The sequence below is a fragment of the Protopterus annectens genome, chromosome 14.part0 (assembly GCF_019279795.1).
Source record: "Protopterus annectens isolate FY-2018-M chromosome 14.part0, PAN1.0, whole genome shotgun sequence".
Taxonomy (NCBI): domain Eukaryota; kingdom Metazoa; phylum Chordata; order Ceratodontiformes; family Protopteridae; genus Protopterus; species Protopterus annectens.
The window spans coordinates 568,938,601-568,964,868 of record NC_056748.1 but is presented as its reverse complement, the minus strand read 5'-3'; the positions used below and the strand labels follow the sequence as shown (position 1 = coordinate 568,964,868).

Sequence of the window (26,268 nt, the reverse complement as noted above, 5' to 3'; positions counted from 1 at the left end):
AGTTCCTTTATATCACATTCCTGTTCCAGGCTGATATTTTCTTGGTGCTGCCAATTTCCTGTTTTAAATGTTTCTTTTGAACATTTATCAAGAATGTAATTCTTATATCATCTGAGAAAGTTATAACTATGTGTAGTTGTGCTTTCACCTCCTTCTCTGGTGAACTATATAGTTATATATATGCAATTGTACTGTATTTGTATTGTATTTATTCTTGCTTATTTCTCTGGGTGCTCTGGATAAGACATTTCATATTCAGTTTTGAACTGATTTAATAGAAATATACAACATAATGGAAAAGTTCACAAGGATGTTAAATAAGTGTATATGTATAAGGGCAAACGAGCACACAACTATTCGGTTATATTAACACATTAAAATGTTCCCAAAATACACAAAAAAATTTCAGATTATTTAAACATGTTATAAATATTCAGTGCATTTATGCAGTGTAAAAACATTTGATGTGATTGTGCAACACTAAGTATCACCAGATTTGGGCAGGTATGCAGGGTTAAGAAGGGAATGATCAATCCTCTGACAAGGTTGTTGGGCATTCTTACATTTGGAACCCACTATGTATCCACATTTAACTTGCTGCCTTTAAATTGAAGTTTTATCTTTTGATGTTACTAAACAATAATTGGAACCTTGGGATCTTTTACATCCACAAGAGCTACCACCAACTCACGCAGACGGGGCCTTGGTTTAACATTTCAACTGAAGGATGACACATTCAGGAGGGAAGCATCCCCCTTATGCTGCTCAGCAATCCAACTACTTGGAGTGGGAATAGAACACACAGCCTACTGCATCAAAGGCAACTATGCTATATGTTGCACTACTAACACTGACACTGACTGGCTTACATGAAAAAAAATTAAACTATAAAATCTCAGATCACAAAACTGAGTATATACTGAGTACTAAAAGAGGACACATTGACCGTTGTTTTGTGTAGGATGCTGGATTTCTCACATCTCCAGTCTTTGGATAATCATATTTATAACTATGCATACACCATCAAAGGTTCCTCCCCCCTACAATTCCCTAGCAATACAGCAGCCCCTACTATAAGTATTCTCCTAGGTTTCTACCCCTGTCTAAGACAATGATTACTGCAGAAAGATACAATGACTTGTTAAAGCTGCCTGTTCATCTCACACACAGCTAATGACTGAAATGTTAATGGGATCTTTCACTTAATCAAGTTAAAAAGCAAATTAGTTTCTTTCCCATGATAACAACTTCAAGTAAACAAACTGGTATGTTTTATTCAGCAAAATACATCAACTGGACTGATTATAAACAGCATTTTCTCTTTCAAGTAAATAAATATCACTGGCCAACCAGAGTCCACCCCCTTATCAGACTGAAGGACTCATGTCCATGGTAGTTTATCTTTCATTCAAATTATCTTTGATCTTTTGTTAAATGGCATTCCTTGCTGCCAAAAAAAAGATATTCTCATGCCAGCTTTGTGTAAAATGATTTCAGTTTAGTACAAATGGGGCTCGGACTGAAACAGGGTATGCACGTTTCTGAAGAGAAATCTTTCCTGCCATTAAAACTTTCATGTGGTCTCACCTAGTAGCAGCAAATCAGGATTTAGTCCTGCCATCTGACGAATTTTATCAGACTAAAAAGTAGACACTGGAATGCAGATCGATTTCCTTGATTCGTGCATACTGACATATTTCCTTTGGAATACTGTGTTGGTAGAAAAGATATCCATGACACAAATATTGACAAAGTAGTAAAGAAAGGAGCTTTATTTCAAAAAAATCTGTCCATATTATGCCTTAAATGGACAATTTTCTACTAATTAGGGAATAACTACATCTTTGTATACCCTTAAAGAAATATACGTTACCTTGACTGTCTTCATGATGATCTGCCTTATGTTTCCTGTTAATACTCATTAATTCATTAGTTTTGATATTTACTTTATTTATTTTTCCTTTGTTGATCACGTTAGTCCCACAAAGCCAGTGGCTTCGTCTCAGGGGATATCGAGGTAGAATTTCTACTACTAAAGAAATTTAACCAGGACATCAGGGAAGTTCCTCTACTCTTTTTGATAGTTGCAGTGGAATCTTTTACATCCACCCATGCTACCACCAACTCATGCAGCTGGAACCTCAGTTTAATGTCTCATCCAAAGTATAAGACACTCAGGAGTGCAAGTAGAACACAGATCTTTCTCGTCTTCCAGCACCAAGGTCAGTGTGCTATCTGTTGAGCCACAGACATTACTAGATACTATTCACACAGTCTTAAGTGGTGAGATACATACTGTTCTCTGTGCCTTATTTGCTGGTCTAGATATTGTTCACTTTGTCTCATTTTATTTTGGTGTCAGTGCCTACATTTTTCTGGGAAAGGCTACCTTTTTCCTCTAGACATTGGTCAGCTTACTGCTCTATATCGTCCTTTCATCCCCCTTCATAATTCACCTAAGAATACAGACCATGCCATCAGTCATGTGTCTTCTCCAGCTACCTTTAGACATTCTGTCCACTTGCAGAACCAGCTTTGTCAATTTTCAAAATGTCAGTGTCTCCCAAGTGTCATTGGTGTTTCTATTTAAATAGTAAACCAAAGCTGCACTTACTTGTTTATAATGTTTACACTGTATCTGAATTCACTATGTAAAACATAACACTGGCAAGCAGTTGTGCTCTGAGAGAATGTCCTTTCCAAATGCCTAGTCAAAAATTGGGAGAAGATGAGGATATTATACAGATGAAATCCCACAGGTAGTTTCTTTCCCCATATAGCCTGTATCTGATGCAAAAAAAAAAATAAAGTTGATGAATACTGAAACATCTAGATGGTACACCTTACATGTTCCTGAAGTAATTCCACCACTTGCTGAATGCATTCGTTTACAGATGAAATATCCGTCTTCAAAACGAGCTCTGGAGCTTCTGGTTTCTCATAAACAGAATCAATGCCAGTAAATCCTGAAAGCAACAAAAGCAAATATAACATCTATAAAAAGAATCTAAATAGATTCATACAAGCAATTATAGTCTTAGTTAAGAAACAGAAGGCTTAGGAATTCATTTTCATTATGGGTGAGTTATCATGAGTTAAATTATATCAGAAGAGTCAAAGGCAAGAGAAGGTTCACATTCTGAGATTATCTTTTATTTACTTAGGCACAGTTGTTATACTGACATCTCTTTGGTTACTATACTCTAGCATAGTGATGCTTGATCTAAACCAGAATCACTGAGCACTTAAATTAGTACTTCCTCTCTTTGTTGTGCTGTGTCTTCAACTTGCAGTTATTAAAAAAATCCCATTAGATGAGACGTGAAAATGCAGTTTTATCTGCTGCTTACATGTGGACTCATAAACATATGACAGTAAGCAACCTCATACACAAGTACTGCAAAATGAACACATTTATCAAATACCCTTTTATCCCTTTCTTTCATTATCATGTGCATGCAAAAGAAGCTGTATTTTTGCTTTATTTGAATATTATCACAAAATGGTATCTGTTTATAAAAGACATCCCAGACCCTTTCCCTCTCAAAACACATGTAGGATGCGAAAGTATTTAACATTTCGCTGTCAGAACAGATTCTTATTTCAAAGAGTCTAGTAAAGTCCCATTGCAGCTGCTTGTAGGTTTGTGTGCTTACTCTTTTAGGTAAAAGAAGTTACCAGTCAATTTATGTTGCACTGCAACAGTTTGTGTTGCAGTTTACAGCCCTTGCTGGCCTCACAGCAAGACAGTTTCATGATGTAAAGGTAGCAGATACCTCAAAAAAGTACAGAATTTATGTTCTATAACCTAGATCATGCAGGCTAACACAAATTCCTTTCTAAAACAAAATTAGATTTAAAACAGGGAAGAATTCTGAGACCTTTATGATCTCTGGCAGGAAATTTGATGGAAATTGAACAAAGTGAAAGGTATCAAAGTCTTTTTGAACATTAAACATCAGGTGATATCATAGGTAGAAATATAAATCTGGGATACAGTTAACAACATTGCTTAGGGTTTTTTTTTTAATCAACACTTTAAAAGTTTGCTACTACTGGGACAGTATGGCAAGTGAAAAGTATTCAATGTGTATTCCTGTACTGCATTATTGAATAAGATAGATGGCACTTGGAGGCTGGAAAGAAGGACATGCAAGACAAGTTTTAGTACAGGGAGGTAAGCACACAACAGCAGATATAATGGTAAAACAGAAAGCTCACTAGTTTCTAACACTTTGTGTCAAGTAATGCTGACAAAGATGTTGCAAGGCATAAATCCCATCTCTGTCTAGTCACAAGATCCTCAGAAGTAGGTTAAATGTTCTTGAGCAACAAATACTACATCCAGGATCGGCCTTAGGTCAACTGGTGCCCTAGGCAAAAGGGATCCATGGTGCCCCCCACCACACCACCCGGTGCCACTATTCTGGTCTACTTACACCAAATAAATACTGCAAAAGCACCCATGTTACAGCAGCACCCTAGGCGGCCACATAGTTGGCCTATGCCTAAGGCCGGCTATGACTACATCTATACATATTTATATGGCAAACCCAAGAAAAAAAAACAGACAGAACTATGCACCGGTTTATCAGTCAGAATACTCTGCAATAAAAACTAGGAAATGAAAGATGTATAAAAGGCCTTTATGGGAGTAAGGTGGTGTCAATAAAGCATTTTTGGCCTATTTAGTTCTCTAAAGTAGGTTATATAAGTCATGTGATGCATATCCTTCTCTTGTAATTCCATAGTGCCTCTGACAAACTATCACATAACAGGCTGACTGCAGAATTTACATTGACAGCACTGACACGTTGTAAAAGTAATTAGAAGAATGGTTAACAGACAATACCTACACAAAGGGAAGGAAGGTAAACTCTCCAGTGTGTCATACAGCTCATTTTCACCTCCTTGCCATTTGTGTGAGACACACATTACAGGACATCCAAGGTCACCAGTGCAGTTTCACACAGTGTGACTTAGCATGTACTTTTCACATTTTAAGTAGCAATATTAGGAAATGTAGTATTTGCCATGTGACAGACAACAAGTTGTTTTGAGGGAGGATGGAAAAAGCAAAATAAATACAAGCTCTAAGGGAAAATGTAGTGGCCTTGTTCCAACTTCAACTAATTTACAAGGTACTTACATTTTGCTTCTTTTGGTTCTGTTTATATGTAGTTAGTTCTCCACATAATTTTATTTAAATTGCATATACTGTATGTGTTCGTTACTGGGATGTCTGAATAATTACCAGTGTGTCACTGAGATGTTCTGGCTTATTAACACATTTTTATCCTAACCGTTAGTGTGCAAAACTTTTCTGAACCTTTTTTCCTGCCTGTGTCTCCTGTATAAGTAGAATTTCCAAGTAGGACGACCCCCAGCTAACAAAATATAAACAAACAGGTAACACAAACTGCAAAGATGGCCCAGAATTTTACTTCTCTTCAAAGAATGAAGTACAAGATCGTGCAGAATGCAGTGATGAGCCGCAGATCAGAATAATGGCAATGTGGGAACAGCTTTCTGCTTCTAAAATCCAAAAGAACCTGTGAATAATGGCAAACTAGTGACCTGAATGATCTGTGCAATACAGATAAGCAGCAGAGAAAACACATCAACTGCTGAACTGAGTTATCAAGGGGCTTATTAGCGTAAGGACAGACTTATATTGTATGCAAAGCAGGCAGTTCAGTTCTGATGCCACACTTTGAAAAAGGCATGTCTCCAGCACACAGACTTGGAATGACAGATAACATGTATGAAGGCTGACAAACTAAGTGAAGAAGGAACAGCTGTCAATACTGAACATGCACTTACCATCTAAAAGGACAGGAGTTGATTAAAACCTTCAACTATTTCTGAAAGGATAAAACAGATAAAGGAGGAGGCCCTTCCTTAGCTTCTGGAAGTGTACACATAAAGGAATATCATCTTAAACTGAATTAGAGAGAAAGACAGAGAAACGTTTTACTGAAAAGAGGCACTAAACTATTTCATTGTAACAGAGCATGTGTCTAGTGCAAAACAATTTTCTTAAGAATAGAACATTCTTAAAATAACAGACAGCTTTGCAAAAGGATGTAATATAAAGAAAAAATAACTAATGCAAACTTTTAATGTTAATCCCAGAATGTGAGGCACATTATAAGAATCGGAGCGAAGCAAAAAGCAAGTACTTCCACGTATAATAATCATCCAAGAGTCTTTACAATAAAGACTCTTGGATTATTATACGTGGAAGTACTTGCTTTTTGCTCCGTTCCGCTTTTATTCTATATTTATTCATTTTACATTCAACGGAAATGAGCATATACAAGGCTAGCAGCAATTCTTTTTGAACTGTTTTTTACATTATAAGAATCACCTAATGTATCTGGTTGGCAAGCATATGGCCTCATGTATGGATCAGCAGCTAGAAGAAACCTAAAGGATTTGTTTACAGTTTCAGGTGTGGGTATGATACCTATAACTTCCATTTACACAACCAAATAACACTTCCAAGATCCTTCTAAAAAAGCTCATTTCATCCTCATGGATGTTGTCTTGCTAGAAAAAAAAGAAATACAACCACACACCCACACACGCACATACATATACACATATAGACATACATATGCATACATGTATATATATATATATATATATATATATATATATATATATATATATATACACACACACATACACAATAAAAATGTTTTAAATAAGTAAATAAATAAACACAAGTATGGTTTTCATTTTAGCCATTTTATAAAGCATAAAACCTTAAGCAACTAAAACAGGCAGAAGAACATCAGGAATAACATCCCTTTACACATTTTGTTACACAGCTACCTGATCCCAGAAATCTGCATCCCATCCATCAATATCAACTTAGCATTTAACCGTGAAATAAACTATACTACACTTCATCACTGCCACCTTAACATAATGTTGAGTGTTAACTGCCAGTTTAAACTCAGATGAATTCTGGCATTGTAATCCGTTGCAATTTCAAATTTCCACAAAGTCAATCTCACACACACACACACACACACACACACACACACACACTTAAAAAGGAAGAATAATGGCCATACCCTCTAAGCAGACTAAATGAAAATGTCAACAGCCCATCTTGGAAAAGTGGAATTATGGGGAATAGTAAACCATTCAGGTAAACAAGACCCTGATCAGCCTGGAAACTACTGGTCAAAATGACTACTCAAAAGGTAAAATGTCACCAAGCAATATTCCCATATACCGCCTTGTAAGAAATATGCTGCAGCATTTTGCACTAACTAAAGCTGCACATCATTTTTAGACAGGCCAGAACACACATTATCAGGTTTATGCATCTGGATTTGATGAATGAATGTATCAAAGTAACTAAATTGTGCAAAACTGAGTTTCACTCCATTCTCTGGTCAAGGCAAACGTTACAACAAAGCAGTACAGTATGGGTGGCAGTAGAAGACAGGGGCCACAACTACGGCCTTAAATGTGACAGATTAAAGGCCATTGACAGCTGTCCAGTGTGCATTCTTGAACTGACATGTACTCAGCATAGTGTCACCACTATCTCTCTTAGGGTAAAGCATACAGAAGTATGAATACTATCAAAACAAAAATAAAAGTCAGCTCAGACCATCAAGTAAGCTCAACAAGAGGAGACACAGACACAATAAACAGAACAGATGACTAGAGAGAGCTACAAATCAAGTCCTAGAAGATGGTGTTGAGAAACAGGGTTCACAGACAATCCAGGTACTTAAAAAATAGGACATTTCCCTTAGTCCCTAAACTGTTGTAAACTATCAAGATGTTATGACCCGCAGCAGCAAATACTGTTTTGAGATCTAAAAGAATAAATTATGCAACTTGATTTTCTTTCCATTACTAGGAGGAAAACATGAGCTGTCTGTAAAGGCCCAGCAGTGTAGTTATGGTGGGGAGAAAGGGGCACCTGCTCCCGGTGCAACATGTTATGGGGCACAATGGACAGATGTTGATTGGTCTTCACTGCAAGTGCATTACCAATTAATGGAACTGCATTTTTGAGGTCATAACTGAAGTGTGTTACTGGTCTATGTGTGGCATGAATTGTAGCAGCTGCTTGTTACAAATGTAGCAAGCAGTTTGCTACTGTTTAACAACCATTTAATTAAGCAATAACCCATGCCTGGGTGTGGGTAATGCTAGATTTACCCACGGTTGGTGTGGTTTGGTCACGAGGGCGAAGCCCGAGTGGCCAAACAAAGACAACTGTGGGTAAATCCAGCATTACCCACACCCAGAAGTGGGTTATTGTTATTATACAATGACATTATTTAAGAAAAAAAAAACTTACTTTTCTTAAATAATGGCATTGTATAATGCCTCCTTGCTGCCCTTCCGCAGCTGTCCAGTATTCTGCGGCAGTTCTGATGTACTGCGCATGTGTATGGTTAGGCAGTACATCAGAGCTGTGTGCAGAAGTAACGGAGAAAGGAAGACCTCCGTTGCTTTTTAAAAGGTGTCTCACTATGTTAAAAGAGTTTAACATAGTGAGATATATTTAAAAAAAAGCAACGGAGATCTTCCTTTCTCCGTTGCTTTTTTAAAGCTGTCTCGCTATGTTAAAGTTTAACATGGCAAAACAGCTTTAAAAAAAGCAACGGAGAAAGGAAGATCTCCATTGTTTTTTTATTAAGATATCTCGCTATGTTAAACTCGTTTAACATAGCAAGATAACAGCAACGGAGCTCTTCCGTTCTCCGTTGCTGTCCAACAAAAAAAAAAAAAAAAGACTTATACTAATTGAAAAAGTCCGGGCGACCAACTTTTTTCCATTAGTATAAGTCTGATTTACAACGTGCATGCTGACCAATCAGCGTGCACGTTTTGGAATATTAATGGGGGGGTCGTATAATTTTTTTTTTTTTTACTCCTCAACATAAGGAGTGTAAATCTGGAAGACTGAACTGGGCTTGCTACTTTGACAAGGAATTCTAGATTGAGGGATGTTTTTTTTCTGCTTTTCAATTCTGGATAGAGGAACATATAAAGGTAGGAAGAACATGCCTGGTTTGCCCCATATACAGAGTGCCAGGCTGGAAAAAGACCTTTTTTGCTTCTCAACTTAAAATTGAAAGGGGCTCCAGACTGGGAGACACCACTGAGCAGCACCTATGTACATGTCTGTGCCTAAATCATGATTGAAATACCAATTACATTCTATAAACTGTTTCCTAGAAAATAAATATTACACACGGGTTTATGGAATATTAAGTGTTTAAATCTATACATTTTTTCTAAAAGGAAAATAATGACTGCCTCCTTTTTCAGTAAAGATAATGAAATATAAAAAAAAATGGAAAATTCCAAGTAATACATTGCATATGGCACATGTTTTCACCACAGCTTTTAAGAAGGCATGTTATTAAAGGGTCTAAGCTACAGAACGCTGGATTAGCAAGATCAATTGTTTTCATGACCTCTAACCTCTTAGATAATGTAAAGTTGGTGCAAAGGTCAGACAACATGAAAACAGCCATGGTTCATTGTTAGTTATACTCTTGATAAAATGAAAATGTCTGCCCTAATAAACACAGTATTCTTATAAAAGAATGCAAACACCTGTCTGGAACGGTAACACTTAACGAGGTTGCAAAGACTGTCAACCATTCCAAAAGAGTTGAGTCGATCAGTATCCCCTGGTAATTTGTTTATCTATAGAAGTAGCTTTTTCGCCTATTTAATGTTCCTTTGTAAAGCAATAATGTTTCGTTAGAAGAATACAGATTTCATCATTGTCAGACTTTTACCTTTCAGTTCCCTGAGCCTGTCTACACAGTCCTCAGATGAACCAAAAGTAACACATGCACACTAATAAAGAATACAGAACATTCAGCAGCAACCTTATTAAGTGCTTTCATGACCACATTACAAACAGCCACCTGGGCATGGATCAGTTTCATTCCGTCCGAGCAGGTGGCTTCAGCACTGCTCTCTACAAAAGGCAGCATCCAGTCATCTCAGCCATGGCAGACTTCACTTCAGTAGAAAAATATCTAAATATTTTAAGATGGTAACTGGACAATATGATTTGGTTCCTAAACCAGTCTACTGTTTCCAAATCTGAGGTGAGCACCAGACTCATTGACTGGCTTCTTTGGGTATGACAGAAGTAATAAAAAAGTAAATTAAGTTCCCATCAAAGTAGAATTACCAGATTACTGAGACTGTCTGCATTACTTCAAGCAAGAAAAGTGGCACTTGCAGCTAAGACCAATGCCCAGCATGGCATATGATTCATCAAAGCATCCCTTCACACCTAAACAGTCATGTTTTCATTAATCCCAAAATAGCACTAGGTGGTTCCTATTCCAAAAAATAATAATCCAAACTTTATCCAAATGATCTTGATAACCACCCCCCAATCTTCGACCTCCCCTTCACTGGCAAAGTTACTCAACATTTTTTATTCAGAATTTGCTTTAATTTTACAAGTGTGAAGTTTATCATCCATTCCAGTCTGAGTTGTGCTACAAGCATAGCAGTGAGACAGCCCTCACTAAGGGTATGAATGACCTTATCACGGCCAGAGATCAGTGCTGTTATCCCACTCTGCTCCTTCTATTCTCCATTTACATGCTTACACTGGGAGATGACATTCACAGGAGAGGCTTATAGAATTACTGCTATGCTGATGATACTCAGCTCTACATCACCTTCCTTCAAAAAAAAAATTGTCTGGTGTGTATTCTTTACATGCACTTGAGAGCTTTTACATTAAGAAGTTCCAGGGTCATCCATCGTATGGCAGAAGGTGTTTACCTGGCCTCTCTGAATTGGGAGGCACTCCTGGGAGCTTCAAATACAGTCTTTTATTGGCCAGAGGGCATGGGAGTTTGTTTTCAGCTTTTTGTGTCTGTTATAAATTAGGTGTGTTTTTGCTGAGCTGTTCACTGCTCAGTGGTGATTTGGAGTACATTGTACAGTAACAAACTTATAAAGCTACTTCTTAGGACTTTAACCTGTAACATAGAAAGGCTTTGTGTGGAGATAAGCTTAAGGCAGCTAGATAGTGTCATACAGCACTAAGATCATAGCACTAACATCTAGCCTTCACCCTAGACTCCACTCAGGTGACCCCTGTAAAACCAAGACCATAAACCATAATAGTGCAATCCTAATAGATCATGACATTATGTACTTGCAATTTCCTAATGTCTCTGTGGCCAACTTGGTAGACATGGGCATCCTGAGACAATGTAGTAATTGTCTCATGTCCTCAAACAACCTTTTAATCCTTCAAGAAACTAAAACAGTATATGATAGACGTACATACGTAACTTACTTGGAGGCAAAAATCTTGCTTTCAAACAAGGTTGTCAAAAATACGCACACTACATCCTTCACATATACTCATCACACACATAGACCTTATGCCAAGGAACTTAACAGAAACCTCTCCAAACCTCAAAGATCTCCTAAGCCATCAAACTGCAACACCTACCCCTCAGCAGTCACGGAAACACATGCCAAAAGCAGCACCTAACACCACATATAAGGCTACACCCAATTATCCCAAGAATAAAGCCCATAAGGCAAGCAAACACTTTACCTAGTACTCCTGTTACAGGGGGTTCTATTGTACGACACACAGATACTCCTCTCACCAAGATGGACAAGGAGAAGATAATGGTTAGTTGCCTATCTGGAGCTAGGTTCCACAATATCACTCATACATTCATGTCACTACACCACATGTACCACAGGTACCAATATGACTCAATCATAGTTCATTTGAGTGTAAATGACCTGAGGCATACCTCACTACCTAATGGATAAGGCACTGGGCTCCTAAACCAGGGATTGTGGTTCTTGTATCATCTGTTCCTCCACATTACCATGGTAAAGCACCAGACTCCAAAGAACAGATGTGAGTTTGAGGCCTGTTGGACCACACTGTTCTTTTTTCTTGGGGGGGTGGCACAATGGTTAAGGTCTTCACCTTGTAGACACAAGGTACAGTGTTTGATTCTGACCTCAGCTTACTGACCAAGTTTAAAATGGTTCTTCAGGGCAGTTATCCTGGTAATCATCTATGAACCTATGAACTGGGCTATATGAAAAAAAGACATTATCGACCTCTCTGAATATGTGTCACACACAGGTACATGCCTTCCATTAAGCAGCATTCTATCTAAACCACGAATGATGCTGCAGTATGAACAGAAAATGACTGATTTTAATAACTGTCTTACTTTCCAACTGCCTTACTTTCTGGGTTCACTGCAGGGGAAAGCAGTATCTATCAGAATGGGAGGTCATGGTCAACAGACCACTTTGCTTTGAAAATGATGGTCTGCACCTGTCTCCTCTGGGCTTTTGGATATTGGCTAAAACTCTTATCTATTCCCTTACAGCCATTTTTGCGCAATGTCAAAATGACAAAACTACCAACATAGCAAAAAAAAAAAAAAAATGAAAGCAAACTTAAGGCGTTACTGCTCAATGCTAGGACACCACACCCTACAAGCTTTCCTCACTCTGGAGGATGTAGACATTTGTGCTGTTAATGAGACTTGGTTTAAAGCCACAAAAGGTACTCTGGCAGTGGAAGACTATGGTGCCTTCCACACATGTAGTCCATCAGCAGCAGAAAGAGGTGCTAAAGGTACAGGTGTCTTAATCTACATTAGCAGCAAATACAACTCTAGGTTGGTTAAACAGGATGATGCCCTTGAGGTCATCCATGTCCGTATCTTCATAGACAAGGTTCCCTACCATGTACTGGCCAGCTACAGGTCACCCTTTATGACCCATGAAGCTCACATCTCTTACCAAGACCTATTAGAGGCCCTCACCATCCAACCAAATGCCCTGTTCATGGGAGACTTTAATTACACTTCTATAGATTGAGAAACATACACTGCCTCTAACTAACAGGCACAGTGTTTCCTGGACTTCATCAGCACAAACACCCTGGACCAGATAGTGCACTCTCCAAACAGAGGATCATACATATTAGAATTAGTACTCACCAGCATAGGAGAATTGTTGCACTTCGCCTTGTGTCAAGTCCTCATTGGTGAAATCAGACCACAAAGCTGTCTCCCTTGAAATAAAATTCAGCCCGGAAAACCCAACTAAACCCGTAACAGTAAGGAAGTATATTAAAGCAAATTACATCCTATTAAGCAACGATTTATCAAAATTCATGGCTCCAACAAACTCTGAGAACACAGCTACCTATGTTACAAACATGTAAATGGCTGCACTGAGGCTGCTGCTGTACTTACCAGAAGTAGGCCCAGATCTAACACCAAAAACAATCCACACTGGTAGAATCCTTATATTAACAGGCTACATAACAACAACAAGTTCATGGCCAAAATCAGACAGAGCAAGTGTCATAGAGAAAAGAGCTCTCTGATTCAACTAAATAAGAAACTAAGATGTCTAATAAACTCCAGCAAGGCCAGTCATGACCTTAGAACCGCCTTCCAGGCAAAGGACAATCACAAGGCTTTCTTCAGCTTTGTCAGAAATCTTAAAGATAATACTAAACAGTGTGCAGAACTGGTGGTAAACCGCACCACCTTCACTGACCAGGGTGACACAGCAAATCTACTGGCTGATAAATTTAGTTCTAACTTCACCTGCCACTTCCCCTCCCACTACTCCCTGTGAAATTCCTACTAGCATATCTCCTCAACTATCAACAGGAAGCAGGTTCTGCAGGTGCTCACTAAGGTCAAAAACAATGTTTAAGTGGGCCCTGACAATATCCTTAGTTGCCTCCTAAATATCCTAAAACATGACCTAGAAGGATCACTTGAGGCACTCTTCAAATACAGCCTCAAAACAGGTTACATGCCATGTGAATGGAGGCCTGCAACAGTCATTCCTCTTCATAAGAGTAGAACATCAACTGACCCCAGGAACTACATACCCATCAGTCTGACAAGTCTAATATGCAAAGTCATGGAACAAATTATCATGGAAATGATCAACAAGGACACTGGCAATCTACAGGTTCTGGATCCATCCATTTGGCTTTGTTAAGGGAAGGTCTTACCTGCTTAACCTGATAAACTTCTTTGAGAGGGTCACCATGGCTATGGATAATGGGAAAATGGTGCACACTACCTACTTGACCTGGCCAAGGAGCTCAATACAATACCCTACTCAGGTATTGTGGCAAACTCTCAGAACTAGGCATAAATCCCTACATAACTAGCTGGATTACCAGCTAGCTCACAGATAGGACCCAAGAAGTCAGGATCAGTGAGACCATGTCCACCAAGAGACCGGTCAGTAGATTACCCCAAGGCTCTGTCTTGGGCCCACTCCTGTTTGGCATCTAGTTCTAAGAAGTCAAGGCTAATGCCAAAGGTCTCTGGCTCACCACGTTCACAGATGACTGTAAACTAACTATCAGAGACAGCCCCCATGACAGCAACATTCTACAAGAGGCTCTAACACAAACAAATAACTTGTGCAAAGTCACGGATTAAAGCTTAATGCAAAAAAATGAATTATAGTGCCTTTTGGGAAAGTGTCCACCCAAGCTAATTACATTATTGATAAAACACCCCTAAGAGTTGATCCAATAGTTAGGGTTCTGGGCTCATATGTAGATAGTAATCCAGTGTTTGACCAACACTTAGCCAAGATAGTAAGAAAAATCATTCCATGTTACCCAACTCATAAGCAAGGATATGGCATCCAGGTCCAAGGAAGCAAGTGTCACTCTACTCAGCCCTTATCAGACCTATCGCTGAGTACATGCCCCCTTTGGTATGTACCTAGCCAAGCAATTGCAACAGTTTTACACCCTCAAAGGTTTCTCATCAGGAGAATATTGGGTATGAATACCCTCTCTTACACATATTGCCTTGAGGTCCCTTCTCTGTACTTAGTCTCCTACAAGTTACTGACAGACAATCTATACCTAACATATAAGGCGTCCTTGAATTCAGCTCTGTTGGATCTCTTGCACATCTGCAAGACAAGCAATACCATAAACATTAGATTTAAGGACCTGGACTTTGCAATATAAACAGAATCTGCTAGAGGGACTCACATGTGTCTCAAAGGATCCCCACACTATACAAGAAGCTCCCCATTTACGTGAAGGAGAGTTCATCCCTGAGCTTGCTCAATAGAAGCACTGATTATTAGATGGGAAATTGAAAATTCACCCCTAGCCTGGCCCCTATGTCTCTGATGGATAGTGGTCGACAGTAAGTAAATTAATACCCTACTAACATACTCCCCCACACAAACATAACCCTTAGCTACCTCCTTAATAACATATCCTACTAGGTGTCCAAGGAACTCTGGGACAAAACTGTGTTGGGTTGCATGGCTAGGCTTGTAAAGACTGGTTGTCATTAGTCTAGCATGCACATATTAGGCAAGGAATTGGAATGCAACCAAAATTGGATGAACTGTAATTACTTAAGGCTCAACACTTCCAAAATGGTGGTCCTGGGTATTCATGTGATTCTTTGCACTTCCAAAATGGTGGTCCTGGGTATTCATGTGATTCTTTGCCAAGCAACCATCCAGTTTTAAATCCCATCATTATTTATGGTGGTGATAAACTGGAATTTGTTGAGAAGCATAAAAATCATGGTGTTGTCTTTGAGAATAGGCTGACACTTAGAGACCAGGTATCTTCCATTGCTTAGATGTCCTGTTTGCATTTGCAGTGCATCTCATACAGCAAGCATGTCCTCCCACCTTAGACTTTGCAGTAGTGGTAGTGGTGGTGCATGCCAATATCTTATCTTGTAGTGACTATTGCAATTCCCTTCACCTAGGGCTTCCAGACAGAGAACATGATTGGCTCCAGTTAATGCAGATTTCTACAGACAGGTCACTTACTGGTACTTCACACTAGCAACACATCACTCTAGTTCTTTAGAGCTTGCACTGGCTCACAATAAAGTCTTGTATCACCTTTAAGGATATAACCAAGCACTTTCATCATTCAACATCATCAGAGCCATTGATCACATTGTTAAAACATTACCACAAATAAAAAGCCATTCCATGACACACCCCAAATGTTGTAACCAATCCAATATTTACTAGATGTAATTAATTGCCCAATAAGGAAGCTTAAAGGGTAACCAGTCACCTGTAATATTCAACATGCCCCCCCATATGGGAAAACCAATCAAAAACATTGTAGGCAGATATTCAACCAACAAAAGCTCCACACTATGGTTTTCCAACCATCTAATGAAAACCAGAAATTTTGACCAATTGTAATTCATTTGTGACTCACAATGTTCATCATGACCGTTGCATGTAAAAAATGAACTAATTGTAACACTGAATACACACAATCAACAGTAGTAGAAAATCCTATGTATAAGTAATTGTAAAAACATAAATAACCACACCTTGCACTTCAGTAAAACATATTTAAAGAACTTTGAAAAATAACCATCTGTATCTCATACATGACTGTTACTAAACATTATGATATATGTTGTAGGTAGCCAATAAAACCATTAGAAACATCCCTTCAACCAATACAAAAATCCCGAATGTGATTGGTTGTAACAGTATGAATAAACATGACATGCTGTTCTAAGATCCAGTAGAATCTTACATGTACAATTACCAACCACTGCGATAGAAAAGAAAAAAAAAAACATCAATAATGGTGTTACATGACTGATGAAAACACCTAAATTTAGATTGTTAAATAGACCAGCCATGATCTTTAAGTGCCCAGTGAAGAAATGAATACTAACCAATCGTGTCTCATTCATAACTCAGTGTATTCATCATAGCTGTTGCATTAGGACAGCCAACTGTAACACTGAATACATAGAATCACCCAATATAAAAAAAATACCTGAATGTAAGTAATTATGAATACAGAAATGAATGTGCCACATTGTTCAAAAAACTGGAAAGATGACAAATTAAAGCTCATTCAATGCTCTCAGTAATAGTTGTGTGTACTCTGTGTGTAAGCAACCAATCACATCATTACAACCAACTTGTAAACCAACAAAAAGAATGTAAAATTGGTTGGTTGTAAGCATATGAATAAAGATACTTTGTTGGCCTAACATCCAATGAGACTTCAAGTGTGTAATTATCAATCACTGCAACAAAAAAGAAAAAACAAGCAATGATGTTGTACACTTAAAATGCACACATGTAAAATGAAACATACAGATAAAATAAGTACAAAACATAGCATAAATGTAGGTTATTAACTATTACAGTCTGGAAGATCATGTTTTGAGATCATTTGTAACTGAAATTGAGTCATTAAGTCCGGGGGAAAGAAGTCGCATCTGAATGTAATTGCTATATCATTTCCCAATGCAACAGATCGTTTTTCCAATCCCCATCCATGATTCCACACCCCACTTGTTCCAAAACACAGAACTTGAATTTAACAAAGTTTTCACATGCCAGAGAGTGCCTAGCTAAGGCACTTTTGCTATCTTTTTCTCTGTATACAATATATATATATATCTATATATATATCTATATATATATATATATATATATATATGTGTGTGTGTGTGTGTGTGTGTGTTGGTAGATTCTTTTATTTAAAGAGGTGTTAGTATTTCCAATGTAGAATGCGGTACATGACCTGCACCATGCTAAATAAACTCCTGAGGATAGATAGTTATATTTCCCATAACTTGCAGTTTTGCTGATAACAGTGAACAAAGGACCTTCAATATTAGAATCAATATAACTGCATTGATGACAGCTTCCACATCTAATAGCTCTGGGAAATCCACCACCAACTAACCTGTTAGGTCTCTCTAGGATCTTTTTAATGTTGAAACAGTTTTTATATGTGAAGGTTGGTGGCTTATTAAAATATACTTTAAATTGGTCATCACATTGAAGGATGTGCCAGTTTTTTAACAAAATACGTCTACTGTCCTTAGAATCACTAGTGTAATGAAGGCTCATGTTATTTCTACTGTCCACTGTGGAATCTCTTTCATGAGCATGAAAATGCAGTCTGTGTTTAATGATTGATTAGTACTTGGTTAACCTGCCCTGAAACACTGTTGTTTGAACCCCTCTACTAAATTTAAATACAATAAAGTATTGTTGTGAGTTCAGACACTTTGGCCATTTTTTCATTATTATCTTAGTTCCATTCCAGCTCCAGAGCCTCATTTGGTTCACCCTTAAGGACATGTGTTAGCTTATTTAGTGCCAGTGTCATAACAGATAGCACACTCACCTTTGGTGTAGGAAGATCAGAAGGCTGTGGGTTCTATTTCCACCTCAGGTGCATGGATTAATTTCCAGTACTGATACTACAGTGAAACATAAGGGGAGTGCTGCACTCCTAAATGTGCTTTCCTTTGGATGAAATGCTAAACCAAGGTCTGCCTGAGTTGGTGGTAGCTCAGGTGGGTGCAAAAGATTCCATGGCACCTACCGAAAAGAGTAGGGTTCCTTTATTATATAACTGTATTCAAATTTACATATCTACATATTTATATATGTACACAAAATTATATTAAATTTATATTCCTCAATCACTAACAAAATATGGCATTTGTATAGACTCCCACTCCTTTTTCCATTACCACCATTTGATTTTCCGTATTATGTTTAATATCCAGTTTCCATTAAACATAGTCTCATTAAGTCTTTCATTCCATTTTACCCATACAACATAAAAATATTTTCTATCCAAATTAATAACATATTTCTTACTATATTTCTCATAAAATCCATATTCAGTCATATCCATATTAATCTGTTTATAATCTCATAATTCTCTCACAATGCTCTTTTCTATTATTTTTCCCATACATTTTTCTCTTTTAAATATTAGGAAAACACAATCTGCCATTTTTAATTCACTGCAAAAATGACGTCTTTTCATTTATTTTTTTATAAGGTATATTTCCTTTTAATGGCAACCTATTAATTTGTAACCTCCATAAAAAAATCTAGACATACAACATTCTTCACACACTATTTCTTTGTTTTATTTTCTCTTCTGTTAGATGTCCCCAAGGATTCACACAATAATTTTGCATCATTATATTTCTATATCATATTTTCCTATGTTCACCTATCTCCTTCATAAATAGCTTATAATCACTATTGTTCAACATTACTGTCCTCCAATTTTAATTTCCTTCTTCTCCCCTTTTTACATATAAATCTCACAATATCCCTACATATTTCTGCATAACAAATACCATTATTTAAACATTTATTAGATATTTCTACCAAAATATCTTTATGCCATTGTATCAAATTTTTATAAATTAAATATCCTATACCATCTGGTCCTGCTACTGAATTTATATTTATTTCCTTAATTACCTTCTATAAATTCATAATTGTAATTTGTTTTTCCAATTCTCTTTTCATTTCTTCTTTACACTGTTTCATTTTCCAATTACAATTTTTTCCTTTGTATCACTTTTCTACCATCTCTTTAACATACTGCACTATAATATTCATAATATTCCTTTGTTCTCTTTCAAGTTCTCCAGCTTCATTTTTCATTTCTATCATTATGCCGCGATCTTCCTTTATATTTGTTTACTCAAATACTGATACTTCTTTCTTTTTCCTTGTGAAAATATTTTTGTTTACATAATAAATCTTTAATTCTTTTCTTGATTCTTTTGATAAATGTCTTCTTCTTTTCTGAAATATTCCCTTTCACTGAAATATTCTCTTTCACTCCTCTCCATATTGTATAAAGCAGATTTTTGTGTTTCTCTCTATTCCTTTTTATCTATCTTTTTTATTTTCCCACATTACATATATTTCTCTGTAAGTATTATCCACCACTCTGACTGATTATAACAATCTCTCATAGTCAAGTGATCTTTCCATGACATTATTATATCCTTTCTACCTTTGTCATTCCACTCCTTTTTATTAATTCTCTTTATTCCTCTCCCAATTTTTGTTGCCTTTATTCTCTTCTATTTCTATCCATACAGCCAAATGATCCAAAAAAGATATTTCTACTGCTTCTATAACTATTCTTATAGTTTTAGATATCAAAAAATAATCTATTTCTGTTTTCAGTTTTTCTCTTCTAAATGTATTTTTATTTAAGTTCCATAACTCAAAATTCACACATTTTATTTATTCTATTATTTTCTTATCTGATTTCTCTTTTTGCATTTACATTTCAAGTCACAATTAAAATCTACTGTTATTATGTCCATATTTACTATAACATAGTTCAGCATTTTTTGAAATAACTTCTCTCCTTCTTTACATATCACATAAGCATAGATTGCTGTAAGTCTGTAAACTTTCTCTTCACACCTACAGTCAACTACTATTCATGTTTGTAATTTTACTAAAGTATAATCCATCAGTTTTATTCCCATTCTATATAACTTGGCAATCCTTGAACATGTTTCTCTACCCAAATTCTACATTATACCTCCTATCCATAAAGTATCTATTTGCTCTCCTTCTTCTTTATTTAAACCTTTACCATTCTATAATACTATTAGATTATGAGATCTACCTCACACTTATTACACCATTCTAACACCCCAATCCTTCTTATTACATTACATTAACATTGATAGATAAAATTCTAAGATTATTTGCCTTAATTTATAATAAATGATTTACTTATCCATTTCCTTTCTTTTTTACTATTATACCTACATCCTTTTTCCAATTTAATTTTTCCTTTTTAACCATTTTCAAGTCTATATCTTCTCCGTCATGAACTTCTGATCCATCTTCCCTCTCCCCTTCCCCTTTTTGTTTATGAATCACACTTTTTTCCTGATTAGAGTCATCATTCTCCCTTTTATCTTTTTGTTTTTCCTTGTTGTAATTGCTCTTTATGTATCTCTTCTCTACTATGTCTTTCTATATTAATTCTGAACTTTTCTCTTTCTCACAATCCATCCATAAATATCTGTTTGCATTTATAATATTTCTTTTCACATTTTCTATCATCATGACCAGTGTTCCCACATAAATAACATTTTTTCTTATCACAGTTACTTACAAAATGTCCTCCCTCCTACAACAAAAAACATGTTTCTGGTTGTCGCCAACACTTAACAGCTCTGTGACCATCAACGTTAAGCATGCTAGGAATATTTGAAATTTTTCCATTTTGAAAATCGCATTACAGTACTAAGTCCCTATCCAAAGTGCTCTATTATCAAGTACTTTAGAAATTACCTTCACTTCTTGGTTAAAGTTCTTTAGTAAATATTTTAACAGTTTCTCTTTCAGCTTCTGTCCGCAATTGTATATTAACTTTTTTGTGCTTCCTGAACAAATATCTTTACAATATATTTATTCCATAGATACGTTTCCTTTCTTTTTTCCTATTCTCCCAAAAATCAGTTTCTAATACTGCAGCAGTCTCAAAGAAAATGTCACATTAAGTCTCTCTTTTTAATCAAACTAAAAGCTCTTACCTGTTGTGCCTTGATTCCTAAAGGCCTAAAAATGTTGCCCCATATTTCATACCTGTCCATTTCTAATTCTTTGTTTTGAATTCTTGCTACCTACTCCTTTCTTTCTTTCCATCTTTTCTGTTTTCTTCTCTTTTTTTTCTTCCTTCTGTTCTCCGTCTACTTCTGCAAATGTCCTTTTCTTTTCATCTTGTCTCTCCTCTATATTAATTCTTTCCAACATGTCTCCCCAAGATATATTCTTCCATGTCTCCAGCTCACTCTGGTTTATGAGTTCTGCCAATATATCATGCTGTAACCATCCCACCTGGAGGGTTCTAATAATAGCATCTTCCTGCTGTCACTCCTCTCCCCTCAAATCTCTGAACAAATTCTTCTGAAACACATCTTCTGTATCCCGTATTTGCTGTCCCTCCGAATTTTCCATGCCAAATCTCTCCTCCTCTCCTTCCAAAAACAACTTTGAGGAGTCAGTATTCACCACTACCCCACACTCCTGTGTCGTCAAGTTTTGTGAGTCATTCTCCCGGCTGCCACTGTGACAGGAGCAGCATGGATGCTCTCACTCATTGGCTGCATGCACTGTGAGTATTGTAGTGGTAGGGGAAGTTCTCTGATGCCCTAGCCAAATTACCTCTAGAAGTACAAATACCACCTTTGGTCCCTGTTTTTAGTATTCTCTTTCTGTACATAACCGTTCAAAGAAATCTTCTACATCAGTATCACTATTTTCCAGGAGAGGACTAGAACTGGTCCTTTAATGTGCACTTTAGCAAAATCATACATACTTACATTCTGCTAAACAGATATCCCAGAGTTTTGTACAGCTGAACAGCAGAAGGGATCAACATTGGGTACTGTACCTTTAATCTCTCCAGCACGTGCTTTCTTATATAGACCTTTCACATCCCTACTTTCACATATGTCAAGAGGCGCATCTATAAATATTTCAAAAAATGGAAGTCCAGCATTTTGATGAATTTTTCTTGCATTTTCACGATCCTGTAAAGATATGATAAAATGGAAATGTTTTTTATTAACACATCTGACTTTTTTACTAAAATTTTAAAGATGTTATCCTTGTTTTTAGCATCACATTGTTTTATTACATTTATTAATAACATAAAAAGAAACTAACAGACATAATCATTTTAGTTTCTGGATAAAACAGTATCTGAATTCAGATCTAGAAAAATGGCTAATAATAACTGTTCAGATTTACACCCTGCAAGCTAGTGACACTGCGGATATTAAAATAGTTAAGGTTATAAGAAATCTTGATTTCACATGTGCAAGGCCATAATATAAACAAAAGAAAGCCTAAAGAAGTTGTTTTTACCTTGTAAAGCACTCTCAGTGAGTACAATTACAAAATCAAAACTTTACTTATTTATTTATTACTTTGTTAATCAGGTTGGTAGACTGGTCCACAGATCATTACTAACCATGACCATGACAAATTGGCAGTTATGACTTTTCCAACACTAAAATATATTTAACAGACACTATACAGTACAGAGAGAGAAATTGTTAGTAATAGATACAAAATGAATGTAACAGACACGCAAATAATATGTTTGTCAATAATGAGAGGGCAATATTTACAGTGTGTAACAATAATCACTCATTTTGTGAAATAATACAAAGGCCACATATTCTAAGAATAAATACTCAAAGACTGTACCATGTCAAAATTATACTAAGATAACTAAGTAAGCTAACTTTTCAAGTATGATTAAGCTGTTTGAGCCCATGTTTACAGCATCTGAATAATGACACTTGTACTCTTCAGTAAGGAATTGACTTGGCTTCTTTTTAAAAGTACATAATTCCTGGGGACACCTCATATTTTGAGGTGAAGAGTTTCATGCTGTAGATGCAAGCACCGAGAATGCTTTTTCTCCTATGCTTTGGAGAAGTATGACCTTGACAGTAACATTGCAGTGTCAATAGATGAGTGAAGGGAATAACTTTTTTCTGTGCTGCAGTTTATTTGCTAGTGGTGGGCAACAGTAGTAATGTAGTAATTTATATTTCAATGAGATTAGTAGCAGAGTGGCCTTTGTAGTGATAGGCAGCCAGATATATTTTTTTCCAGTGAGCAGCACTGATGTTGTCTTGGGCCCCTATGGATATGAATATGCATATCTTCTTTACTGCATTACAACGGTTTGGGTGTTCGGGGCTGACTTCAACGCAAGTAAAGTTATACAACATTTTATTCTGGGCATTTATAATACCCGGGATTTCCCTGATTCAAAGGGAAGTAGCTTTGAGTACTTCTATACTATTTTAACAGGTCTGAGAGCTATTTTTATGATATTTTGTACATTTGGTAAACAATGGTTGCTGATAAGTTATATCTAGATATATTTGTTATTTGGCTACTGGTATAGGAACACCATTGGGGTTAGTAATAGCCAGTTAGGATCTTGTGTTCACTTTTTTAAAGATTCTGAACAGCATTGATGTTGTTGTGTTTTACAGTAAAGCACAAGCTAAATTTCAGAAAACTAGACAGTGAATTGTTATTGTTATTATTTTTATGATGATGATGTTTTTCATTTCAGATTTATGGCCTGGGTTATGGCTGAAAAATGTCCCTGCCCCAGTCCACCTACCTGATTAACAAACTAAATAAATAAATTATAGAGCTAAGCAGGGACCTATCTATGCCAAGACTAGCCAGTGTTTTAAGTAATAGATCATGGCTGACTGCTTCAAAATCACATTTTAGGTCATTATATAAAAAGGACATCTGTTAACTGTCACTTTTCCATTGCCTCAATGATGAAGTTAGTTGCTGTAAATAGGGCTGTTTGTGTATTATATTTGTTATGAAATCCATGTTGCCTGACAGAAAATTACATGGTTTTGCCTGTCCTCTCTAGCTCATCTAGTTGATCCTGTGAGGGCTGGCCCTCCTTGACAGAGATGCTGATATGTTTTGCCTTCATATCACCTGATTATTGTTAAGTAAAAGCCAAAGATGTCTCCTTCTGTGTGACTCTGTGGTGGATGCCCTGGATGCTGAAGCCATATGTTGTTATGTGACTGCATAGAGTTATTAATAGTGGTTGTTCATTACTAAGGTGTCCTTTGCATCACCATTGGGAGAGCCTACAGAGTATCTGTGAACTGGTGTACAATTATGCCCCATTAATTAATTATGATTCAGGGTAGTTAAGATACAATGTCTCTTCACTGGGTTGTTAACCAGTTTTGGTTCGTTGTAATGATGGGGACATAATTAAGTTTTCTTCTGATTCCCTGTTGGTAGTATGCTTGCTAGTGAATTTGCATTGTGGTTCCAGTACAAATGTGATCTGTCAGTCTGATCCCTATATAACCTGTCTGCTCTCTTTAGAACTTGGGGTGGGACTTTGGGGGTCTCCATTCTGAAAATGCCCTTACTGAATTATCACTTGTGACATAGGCAAACTTACATTTATATAAAAGTAATCAAAGCATATTAACAAGTTCATATTTACAATCATTATTTATTTATTTATTTTACATTTGTTCACCGGGCTAGTCTAGCTGGATAAATGCCCATTTTCAGTAGAGGCCCGGGGAGAAAAGCTCCACAGTAAGACATAATTTTAGAAAGATAGTTGTACAGAGGGTGTATTTAACAGACAGAATGTAGTACATACCATTTTCATAAAAGTCTAAAACTAATACTAGCATCAACAGGAAAAAGTACAACAGATTTTTCTGTTAAACATCCATCCATCCTAGTGGTATTGAGAGTCCAAGAGTAGATGAGAACTAAACAGAAAGAGAATATCTTGTTATGGATAGCAGGAGAAGGAAAAGGCATGGAAAAAAAGAGAGCAAATGATTAGTCAGGGTTAGAACAAGGGCAGAGCCACTGGGAGTACAGCCATGATTTTAGCTGCTTCTTGAAATTAGGTAAAGAGGTAATAGACAAAGGTTCACTTGGAAGTTTGTTCCAGATGGGTGCAGTACAGTTGGAGAACAGACTATCCCCAGCTTTGTTGTTGGATTTGTTGGAGGCAGCTAGTAGTTTGGTAGCAGAGCATAGGGAAGAGATGTTTTTATATGGGGTAATAAGGGAACAGAGTATAGTGGTCTTAGTGGGCTGATGAAAGATTTTGTGGGTGATGGTCAGTTGCTGAAGTTGAATATGATTTTGTAGTTCTAGCCAGCCTAATTGTTTGAGATTAGAGCAATGGTGGGTACGAAATGGGGCTCCTGTTGCAAATCTGGCTATGTTATGGTAGGCTGTTGCTAGTTTGTTGAGGTTACTTTTAGATAGGTTAGTATAGATTGGAGAGGCATAAAATAGGGTAGAGAGTAGGTGGGATTGTGCTAAAGTACTTCTGGCTGAGGGGGTGAGGAAGGGTTTAAGTCTGTAGAGAGATCCAAGTTTTCTATTAATTGATTTGATAGTTAACTTAATATGGGAATCGAAGTTCAGGTTGTGGTCTGTTGTGACACCAAAAAGTTTGGTTGTAGGATCAGGGGATATTATGTTACCATTGTTAGAGGATGTATTGAAGGTGAAAGAGGATGACTTATGTGATGGAGTGAAAAGTAAAAGTTTAGTCTTTTTTGGATTCAGTAAGAGGCAATATTGTTGGAACCAGTTTTCGGCTGCTGTGAAAGCTTTTTGAGTGATATTTTGAAGGTCATTTATGGAAGAAGCTGAGCATATGAGTGTTGAATCATTGGCATATTGAATACAGATTGATTGAGGAAGAGAGTTATTTAGGTTGTTTATAAAAATAGAAAAGAGGAGAGGTCCTAGTATTGAGCCTTGCGGTACACCTATTTTGATAGGAAGAAGAGATGATAAGTGATTTTCCCATAGCACTGCTTGTTGTCT

The 26,268-nt window shown here is 36.8% G+C and overlaps 1 protein-coding gene across 1 annotated transcript in view; it reads right to left on the bottom strand.

Moving 5' to 3' along the window:
* PAPSS2 (3'-phosphoadenosine 5'-phosphosulfate synthase 2) overlaps positions 1–26,268 on the bottom strand; it is a 388,626-nt gene that overhangs the window by 169,544 nt on the left and 192,814 nt on the right. Inside the window, exons 4-5 of the mRNA XM_044056309.1 lie at positions 22,280–22,418; positions 2,848–2,966 (exon numbers count right to left, since the gene is read on the bottom strand). Of these exons, the coding sequence (XP_043912244.1) occupies positions 2,848–2,966; positions 22,280–22,418 (258 nt within the window). The remainder of the gene's footprint in view (positions 1–2,847; positions 2,967–22,279; positions 22,419–26,268) is intronic.